Source organism: Athene cunicularia (assembly GCF_003259725.1).
Source record: "Athene cunicularia isolate RWA chromosome 12 unlocalized genomic scaffold, athCun1 chr12_part1, whole genome shotgun sequence".
NCBI lineage: Eukaryota > Metazoa > Chordata > Aves > Strigiformes > Strigidae > Athene > Athene cunicularia.
In genome coordinates this window covers 16,261,767-16,272,199 of record NW_020799116.1, presented here as the reverse complement: position 1 = coordinate 16,272,199, position 10,433 = coordinate 16,261,767, and the positions used below count along the sequence as shown (strand labels likewise).

The 10,433-nt window shown below is 39.7% G+C and overlaps 1 protein-coding gene across 1 annotated transcript in view; it reads left to right on the top strand.

Moving 5' to 3' along the window:
- Positions 1 to 10,433, top strand: part of FANCD2 (FA complementation group D2) — a 55,152-nt gene that overhangs the window by 8,965 nt on the left and 35,754 nt on the right. The window contains exons 9-17 of the mRNA XM_026857586.1: positions 547 to 671; positions 2,540 to 2,627; positions 3,606 to 3,710; positions 4,897 to 4,997; positions 5,468 to 5,576; positions 6,332 to 6,367; positions 6,751 to 6,894; positions 7,919 to 8,053; positions 9,457 to 9,588. Coding sequence (XP_026713387.1) covers positions 547 to 671; positions 2,540 to 2,627; positions 3,606 to 3,710; positions 4,897 to 4,997; positions 5,468 to 5,576; positions 6,332 to 6,367; positions 6,751 to 6,894; positions 7,919 to 8,053; positions 9,457 to 9,588 — 975 coding nt within the window. The remainder of the gene's footprint in view (positions 1 to 546; positions 672 to 2,539; positions 2,628 to 3,605; positions 3,711 to 4,896; positions 4,998 to 5,467; positions 5,577 to 6,331; positions 6,368 to 6,750; positions 6,895 to 7,918; positions 8,054 to 9,456; positions 9,589 to 10,433) is intronic.

The window sequence follows — 10,433 nt, the reverse complement described above, 5'->3', positions numbered from 1 at the left end:
TCTTTCTTTCTGTCTTTCTGTCTTTCTTTCTGTCTTTCTGTCTGTCTTTCTGTCTTTCTTTCTGTCTTTCTGTCTTTCTGTCTTTCTGTCTTTCTGTCTGTCTGTCTGTCTGTCTGTCTGTCTGTCTGTCTGTCTGTCTGTCTGTCTGTCTGTCTGTCTGTCTGTCTGTCTTTCTGTCTTTCTTTTCTTCCCCTAAGTTAGTCTCTGTGGGTTATTTTGTACTGGACAGCTATTACTAGAGAGTCCCAGAATTAACTGAATCAAGAAGTCGTACTAAACACCGAGAAGCTTACTGTTACAATATTTCTCAGTTTCCTTTGCTCACCAAGATAGTTGGATATGGCATTGGTATAATACCATTGTTCCATAAAAATCCATGTCATGATTCACAACTTCAACAGGACAATGAGTTAAAGGACAGTTGGCATAAATCCAGATAAATGATTTACTGAGTGACCTTACATGCATAATATTGTTGCCATGCAAATGAACCTCTTTGCTCACGGTGAGACTCATGCATTTTACAAGTGTTCCTCTTGTCTGCAGCATCTCGTCAAGAAGTTAATGCAGATGGTTAGTGTCTCTCCAGTACCAATCCAGCATGATATTATCACCAGTTTACCTGAGATCCTGGAGGACTCCCAGCAAAGTGAGGTTGCCAGAGAGCTTAGGTACAAATGATTTGGTTGGGGTTTTTTTCTTTTTATTTTTTTTCCCCCTTTGCACTTAGCAGAAAAGGACATAATGCATTAATGCAGACTGCACCAGGACTGGCTGAAGTAGTGGGACACTAGTCTGTTTCTGTTAATGGTAACATTCAGGGACAGCTAACACTGGCTTAGCACATTTAATTTGTGCTGTTATGCTCTTGAAGAGAGGTTTAAATGCTTCAAAAGTGCTTTTGTCTAAAAAATTATTAAACTGTTGACTACCTGGATACAGCACAGATACAATACTTTTAAGTACTCATTATTTTGTTGGATCAGTCTGTGATCAGTCACTTGGATATTACTATAGACAGCTTTTGATTTGTCTTGGATTTTGCTACAGTAAGGATTAACATTGTTTTTACTAACAAAAAATCCCACAACACAATAAATATGTGCATGAAGCAGAACTTTCTGGCTATTTCTTATATGTTTCTGAAGCATATTTATTGACCCAAAGAACAGGGGGACCTAATGCCAATAGCTGTCCTCCCAGAGAGCACTACCTTAAGCTAGCCTTTACATCTGTTTGATTTTTTTAATAGTATATTCATTTTACACAGTATTCTTTTTCAGTAGTCTTAGCCTATATTTAATTATACATATGAACGTTTCTAATTCTTACCATTATACAAATCACATTTAAGCTGGTGCTAATTATCTTTTCAAACCTGTGGTCATTATTTCAGCCTACACCTGCAAGTGGTGCATCCTGTTCCACGTACCCTCTCCATAGTAATTGTAGCTTTGTGTTTCCATTCTCAGTTTACTGTTTCGGCTTCTAGATGAAAAAGGTCCACATCATTGAATTTTTTGTGCTAATCAAACTGCTCAGACTTTTGTTTTCCCTACTTGTATTTTTTCAAAGCTGAGAATCTAAACAGTATCAAGCAAGGCATATTTATTTCCATATTCTTAATAGCTTCTACCCATTTCTGATGTGAAAAACTACTCATTGCTTGTTGTAATTAGTTAGGGAGCATGAATAGAATTACCAGGAAGCTGAAAATGATGTGTGTTTCAACTAACACAATTCAAGTAGAACTGGCTAGAGAAAATAGAAACTTAGATGGCAGCCACGAATGATTATTGGGAAAGTGATGTCCATGAGGCTGTTAAAACACAGCTGCACTCCCTTGGTGTGCACTTCCACAACTTGCTGGAAGCCAGACCAGTTTATGTAGGAAGCATTTATAAATACTTGTCCAGTTCTTAGTCTGTTCCCTATTGACCAGTGCTGGGAAAATGAGTCTGAACTAAATGGAATCTGGTTGGGTCCATTGTGCCTTTCATTTGGTGTTTGCAATTCTTAAAGCAAATACTGTGACTAGGGAGGAGGTCACGCATGAGACAAGATTCAGTCCCTGGCTTTGGTGCCAATCTCAATTACACTTTGCTGATGGCCTGTCCATAGGACATGTGTTGCTAGAAGGTATCAGGCCCAAGTGATGTTTGTGATTAAATCATATACCAGCAACATCATTAACTTTTTTCTATTTATAGTGGCCCCAGGACCTTCCACTTCTCAAGTTCTTGCTTGAGGCTTGTACCAGGTATTTGACCATATTTCCTGTTTTAACAGAATTTGAAAAAGGTAGATTCTTCATATCTGCTTCTAATCAGCAACCACAGACTCACAGTTCAGTGTGTTCAGAGAGGAGTGATAATTTAGGGAGCAAGTTTTCCATAATGCCAGTGGCATATGTTGTTGTCACTTTCAGATTTTTTTTTTTTTTTTTTGCAATGACCACAAAAACTACCAGAATCATACAACTTACTAAAGATCCATTCATGGCTCTATTAAGAGGATCATTTATTTTCTTGTGTATCAGCTGCTTACTAAAACAGGGCAGGCGGCTAACAGTTCCAATCCTGGATGCCCTTTCTCGTCTGGACCTTGATGCAGACCTTTTGGCTGAGGTAAGAGCTTTTACTGGGCAGTTGAGCAGAACCCAGCCCCTGTGTAGCAACACGAGAGCTAGAACTGTTTGGTTGTTCAAAGTATTTTGCTGTCTGACTCCTATAGGCCTTCAAAAGTCCTGATCTTGCTGAAACTGGAAAGGAGTCAGAGAAGCTCCACCTGGTTTTGGAAATAAGCAGGTTCAGTGAGGAGCAGGGAGAAGTTTTCTGGCTGTTATAGTATGCATTCAGGAATTTCAAACATAGCTGTTTTAGCAAATGCCAAAGCACTTTGTCCTGCTGCAGTAAATTTTTACTGCCTATCTTAAACCTGCTTATTGTTACCAATTCTTTTTGAAGTACAGTGACCAGAGTAGACTGCTATCTTCTAAGTAAAGGCAGACTGGTGGTTAAGTAATTGCATAATCACAGTTTTTCTCTGCAAAATGCTTATAAAGGAGAAGAGATGATGTGCCTTGTGTCTTCTGGACATGCTGAATTGTTTCACTTCTTGCATTTTTGGCTTCTTATGAATAGAATAAAATTGATTTATTTGAGTGCATTGAATACTATTTTACATAGTCCTGCAAGACTAGTGCTGCGTAACAGGCTACCCCTCTTCCACGTGTTTCCCTTTTGAAATCCAGTTAAAAAATGGTGGAGTCAGGCTCTTCCCAGCAGTGCCAAATAAAACGATAGGGGGCGATGGCCACAAATTACAACCTAGGAGGTTCAGGTTGGACATTTGGAAAAATGAGTTAGGGTCTGCAGCACTGACTTAAATTATCAAAGAGGTGTCAGGGCTCAGGGGCTTTCTCCTCCATGGATATCTTCAAGACTTGGTTAACAAAGCCAGGGCGAGTCTGATCTAGTACTGACAGTATTCCTGCTCTGAGCAGAAAGCTAGACTATAAACTTCCAAAGATTCTTTCCCACTAACATAACTGTGTTTCTGTGAACCATAGTCTTACAGCTGATCCAGTACTGGTTTCCCCTCAGGTGCGGCAGTCTGCCATGACCATTGTGCCTTCTGTAAAACTGGAAGATTTGCCTGTAGTAGTAAAATTCATCCTCCATAATGTCAAGGCAGCAGATGCAGTAGAGGTACAGTATTTTTCTCTATACTAAAGATCAGTCATTTGTCTAATCCAGTGCGTGTTTTAACAGAAAGCAGTTGTTTCGCTCGTGGAGGTATATGCTTTAATGGTTTCAAGTAAAATTTTTAATATTACCAAGGATCAAAGCACAAGTAGAAACTATACTGTCCTTTGATTTGGTTATGCCTTCAGACCTGAGAATTGAAACCTCCTCCTTTCTGCTGGCTATTGTATTTTCTCATTTGTTCTTAGAATTAGGGGTGGTTTTTGGTATAAACATCTTAACTGAAAGCAGTCAAATTGTCTTGAGTTAAACTCTTAGACTGGAAAGCTGTAGTTAAATGGCAGCTTTATGCCTTAAATTTGATCTAAGAACTGTGCATTGTACTGACCTTTTAAGGGTATTACATTCCAGAACTATCCACAGGTACAGGACTGCAACTTGGTAATCCTCTTCTTGTTTTCTCCACTGAGTTCATGTTTTGGAAGCGTTTCCGCAAGGGTAGTTCTCTTGGAGGACCAATTTCCTTCCAAGATGTAAGCTTCCTGAGTTTTTGAAGTTGCTTTATTTAAGGAAACATACTCAGAATATTTTTTTTATGAGCCAGATGTATTTCTTGAGTCAGCCTTGCTGAATTATTGAACATGAGTTTTTTTCATACTTTGAGGAAGCCTCAGCCTAAGCCAAATGAGGACTGTGATCTGCCCAAATCATTCAGGGAAACCACTGTAAAAACAGCATGGCTATAACATGCAAGCCAACCTGTGCTGATACACTGCAATTTGACGCAGTCAGATTGGTAAACTCACGTGCCCCAGAATTCCTGTGGCTGTCATATATCTTGTTCAGCTGCTAAACAAGATAAAACTAGTTCACACAGCAGCATACAGCAGATATAGGTGGGGATTTCAGAGAGAAACTCTTAAGAAATCCTTTCTGCTTTCTGCATGCATCTGCAGCATCATGACATGACATGATAGGTGAAGAGCAAAGTGTTACTGATTCATTTCCTAAGTTTAAAAAAAAACCCAAGCTTGAGCAAGGTTAAATGCTTATGAGTCTTTACAAATACATGAGATCTTGATTTGTAATTTTTGACCTTATTCTGGGAGATTGCATTTTCTTTTCCTCAGCTTTTTCTGTTTCTCCCTTATATGTCACAGTGATTTATGCAGGGATTTGTATTCTACAGGTGATTTCTGATCTTCGCAAGAACTTGGATCTGTCGTCATGTGTTCTGCCCCTGCAGATCTTAAGTTCCCAGAAGAAGCTTAAAAGCCAAGTCCAGGCCAGGTACTTGAACAGATTTACATGATTATCCAAGGGTAAGATGGGCAGAAGGACGTCAGCTGCTCTTTATCTGTTCTTTCTGGCACACATGGTAACCCACATGAGTTTAATTTATCCCGCATAAAGGTGCTGAGACCTTTATTCCTTCCTGTTTGGTGCTAATATGACACATTTGTCAGACTTTGCCCAGCTGGCTTCTTCTGCCATGCATGTAATTCCTTCTCAGCCATCTGTAGGCAACTCCATTTATAATAATGTTGCTGCTGGTTCATATGTTTTAAGTTCCATCCAGTATGTTTTTGGTTGATTCTGTGACCTCTGCTTCCACCCTCTTCTGAAACTCCCTATCCCTGCCAGAGCATTCCCTCTAGAGAATGGCTGCTTTAAGTAACTGCTGTGACTGCTACACTGCTTTGTTCCTTTTACTACAGTGTTTACACTGACTGAGTCTCCTCCTTTCTGATCATTTACAGTTCTTCCATGAGCCAAGTAACCACCAGCCAGAATTGTGTGAAGCTACTTTTTGATGTGATCAAGTTAGCTGTGAGATTTCAGAAAGATGTCTCTGAAGCATGGATTAAGGTAAGATAAATGCTTCAGTCCTTGTTTCCTTACTTAGTTGGACTCCTAGGTTGAGCCTGAGCCTTTCTTGTAATCAAATGTGATATTAAAAGACAAATGTTAGCCCTTCATTTTACTGATACAGATTTAATTCTGTGTTCTAAATTAGCGGTGCTTTTCAGAGGTCTGCTTTCTTCCTCGGTTACCAATTCACGGTGCCTGCAAGATGGCCACTGACCTCTGTACAGACCCCAAGTCTTGCAGTCCAGGATAAACCTGGTTCTACATGTTTACAAGAGTGTTTTGGAAAAAATAGTCGTAGATTTTTTTTTCTTCTGTCTACAAGAGTGCAAAAATGTAGATCCATATGTTGAGACTGAGCTGTGTGAAGCCTTAAGTTGCTTGAAAATGTCCAGCCAGAAATCACTGTTGTCTGATATTGGGCTAAATTTAATTTTAAATTTCATTTCAGTGTAAACCATGAGACTGTTCCTTGTTCACAGCCTTTCATTGCTCAGTACTTTAGTTTCTTTTTCAAGCCTGCTTGTTACTTGAGAATGTCCTTTTCCAAGCTGAATTTTTGTGCTGTTTTTTTGAGTGCCTTCTGGATTCTCTGCTGTTGGCAAGATCCAGTTTGCTGGCTTTGATAGCTGTCCTGCCGTAAAAGAGAGAACACTGTGAGCACTATTTCTTTTGGTGTCTGCCTTTTTTGATTTGGTTGTGGAATATATTATTGTACTCTAGCATAACAGCTTTCTTGGTTTTTTTGTTCTTAGGCTATTGAGAACAGCACATCTGTATCTGACCATAAGGTAATACTTGTGACTCTGCACTTGTCTCTGGGAATGTCCTCTTCTGTTGGTGTTTTCAAGGGCTTTCTTCATGGTTGTAGATGAACAGATTTTTCTAGTTGGAGCAGAAGCTGCCAGTGGTGTTGCATGGGTGGTTCTTTTGGTATATGACTTGCTCCTGGTATAACAGCCATCCGTAACTCTTAGTTCATCCCTTCTAAATGTCAAGGGACAGCATTGTTCTGCTTTAATCCTGTCAGAATGGTAAAGTTTTACTACAGTTGTGGCTGTTGGGGCTTTCTGAGCTCTTAATTTTCTTCTCAGCTTTGATTTCAAAGTGTGTAGTTGTCTGGACTGTTTAATATCTTTTCAGCATAATGATTGGTGGTTATTCCCTCTAAAAGGTTCTGGATCTGATAGTTTTGCTGCTAATCCATTCTACAAACACCAAGAACAGGAAACAAACTGAGAAAGTATTGAGGAGCAAAATTCGACTGGGCTGCATGCCAGAACAGCTGATGCAGAAAGCCTTCCAAAATCATTCAGTGGTCAGTGTTGCTTCTGCTTTGGGACTCCCCCTTCTCTTTTAACTCTCAAAGATTTTGTCAGATGATTTAACCCTGCACTGCATTATTTATACTGTTTCAGTTATGTACACTTATGTTTATAATTTTTGGTCCCAGATCAATGTCCTCTGGGCACATGTCCTCTGTTGTAACCGTCACATGTGGGTTTTTTTAGAGATGAGCTTTCCTCAGAATTGGATGGGCTTTTTATTTTGGTACAAAACCTTTCAGCCTAAGAGATGTAGTGTAGTCCAAGATCTCCACTGTTTGTTCCAGGCATGCTGTTGTCTCCCACAGTATTTTTAGAAGTTCATAAGTTACATGCACCGTATTTCAAGTGCAGTGTTTTCTTGGTGTAAATAAATATATTGGGCATATGTAACGGAATGTAAATTACCATTTACTACGAGAAAACTGTAAAGATCAATGAAAAATGGTGGTGCTGCTTGTCAGAGGTAGGGGGCGGATGAGAAATACTGAGTTATGAATTTAAAATTAATTAAATGAACTATAATAATGCCTTAAGTAGGCACATTTTATTCTGGATACAAGTGGGTTTAATTCAGTTTTAGTTTAACTCCCTTCCCGAATAAATTAAGATAAAGTATATTAAGCCACTTTACATCTGAATAAGAGTTTGTTGTTCAAAGGTGCTCTGTGTGTTTAAGATAACCTAGCTTTTAAGTTCGATTTTTCTGATTATCTTGATGTAGCAGAGTCCTCCTATTAAAGTAAGGCCAAGAGTGTGTCTGTCCTGGGGCTTATATTTAGTGGTACATTGCTGTAAGGTGAGTTCCCTGGGGTCACCCATAAGGGATATGCTGCTATGAGCTCTGTAGCTTTGCAGGCTGGCATCTTCACGTGCAGGATTTACAGACTGGTTGAAAAGATTGGAGAAACCCATTCTGGTGTGCCTTACCTGCTATTATTGCCTGTTTATTTAGAGAACTGAGCGTGTTAAAAGCAACCAGCAATAATCTCCTCTTTCATGATATCTGTATTTCAGGTTATCAAAGACTTCTTCCCTTCAATCCTAGCACTTGCTCAGATATTTCTGCACTCTGCACACCCAGCCATAGTGTCCTTTGGCAGTTGCATGTACAAACAAGCTTTTGCAGCCTTTGACTCTTACTGCCAACAGGTATGGTGTGATGGATGGCATCTGTTTTATTTGTGTTTGCACTTTGTTCTAGAATGTATGTCGTGATCCTTTAGTCAGGAGAGGATTTCAGGCGGTTGGAAGCCTTTGAAGACAGGTACATGCTGTAGAGTAGGCCAAGCAGAAGATGGGGAACAATCACAGCAAGACTCTGGTAAAGAGTGACTCAAGCGCAGAGACTGCTGGGAGGAGCTGGAAGCAAACAGGCAGGCTTCAGAAGTGACAGAACGAAAAACACTCAGAGCAGAGGGGACTGTGCTGGGTTTGCTGCAATTCAGAATGAAAACAAGTTGACTGAGATCTAGCCAGGAAGTCAGGACTGGCCCCCAGGGTCACAGGAGATTTGTTCATAAATCCATATTCCTGTTCTATCTTACCTAGTCACTTTGAGCATCCTCTGTTTTAAAAAGCCATTGTTATAGTTTGTGTTGAAACTTTTTTCCCTTTCCTTGGATAACTTACTCTGATGAAAAAGTTTACACAGATTTCTGTCAGAGCTCTGTCCAACTTTGGCTCCTGCTGCATATTCTGAAATAATCACAGACTAGACTTTCAGCTTTGAGTATGAGTTCCTGCAGACATGCTGACATCAGAAAGTCTGGGGATTGAAGACAGCTCTGCAGCAGATTTTGAATGTATTTGCACTTTTTTGAGCACAGGATGTTTATAATTAAGATTGTTTCCAGCATTGTATCTGTATTATTACAGCAAATTTAAGAAATAGACAAACAAAAAAGCAACTGGGAAAAAAACTGAGATGTGAAAGCGTACAATGTCATCTGCAACAAGCTAGTGAGTCTAGTAATGCTTTGAGATGTTAAGAATTTCAGAAAACAGTGGCTGTATTAGCAATTAGTGACACGGGAAAGACCCATAGCCTCAGACAGTGGATGGGAGTGGAGAGAGATCCCTATCCAGAAGTCAACTGAAATAAGGCCATAAAAATATTTTTAAAACAAAAATGTCAACATTCAACTGCTGTTGATAAGATTGTGAAGGCACTGGAACAGCTGAAGCTAGGTGCAATGTCTTCCTGGGTATGTTGCAGTGTTGTGTGCACCTAAGAAAATAGGGTAAATTTTTATCATCTTATGTGTTGGTAGCAAAGAGCAGAAGCTGCAGTAGTGTTAGTAAGCAGGCAGGAAAAATTTGGTGAGGAGCTGCTTTATGGAATTATGGGAGCTTTTAGAATTGAACAAAGTTCATGCTCAAGGAGAAAGTCAGTATTGTGGATATCGAGAATTAAAGAGCAAACTGAGAGGGGACTTAGAATAATATGGTGGAGTTCCAGGATGATTATCTGTACTTGATCAGCATATTCTATATGAGCAGAACAATGCAGACATTATTCTATTGATATTTCACTGTGGGGGCTTTTTCCTTAGGAGGTTGTGACTGCTTTGGTGACTCATGTGTGCAGTGGAACGGAGACAGAATTGGACATTTCTCTGGATGTACTCACTGATTTGGTGGTGCTGCACGCATCCCTGCTGATGCGCTACGCCACCTTTGTGAAGGTGTGTATATTTCTTGGGGACATACTATATCTCAGGTCCCCTACACCATTTTGCTTCAAATCCAGAATAGATCAGTACTTTTCAGGAATAGAGGTATTAGAACAACTCGTACCTGTAAAACCATCTGTCTTCAGAAATGTGTGAGCTGTAAGATTGGGCTGTATGATTTTTTTGACAGGGGAAATTGAGATGGACGAAGAAAGTTAGTTACCTTTCTCTGTAGCTGAAGGATGCTTAAATTACAGGCATGGAATGACACCTACAATGGAAGGAAAACGCTGTCTGCATCAGCTGTTTCAAATATTTGGCAGAAAACTACCCCCTTTGTGGACTGCCTGTTCTACGTTCTACTACATTAAAAGACTGACAGTCCTTTAGCCAGTATTTGAATCCTAAAATAAAATGGGCAGGAATGGGAAAAGACTTATGTACTAAAATTTAAAAGAAGAAAGCACTCAGTGGGTGAGGAAAAAAAATGGACTATTGACTCCTAAGAATGATAGTCAGGGTCAGACCTGCCCAGTCACCTGTTTCCAAAAGTAGTAAAAGAGGAGATTAAGGAAAGATCAAAACAGCAAGGCAAGCTCGTAGCAATATTTTCCTGGAACACTTCCCCATCTGAGATGATTTGTAGCTTAAAGACACCCTGTATTTAAGAGCCCTTGAAGACTATGGATACAGGTATTCCCCCAACCCCTCTGGCATTTTTGGTGTCCCCTTGGTATAGGTGGATTCTGTAGTTTAAGTACACACTGTGGAAGGGCTATATACTTTTTGCTGTTTAACTGGTTGATTGTTAAATGTAAATTGCTTAAAATATGCTAAAAAGGCATTAAGATCTGCCA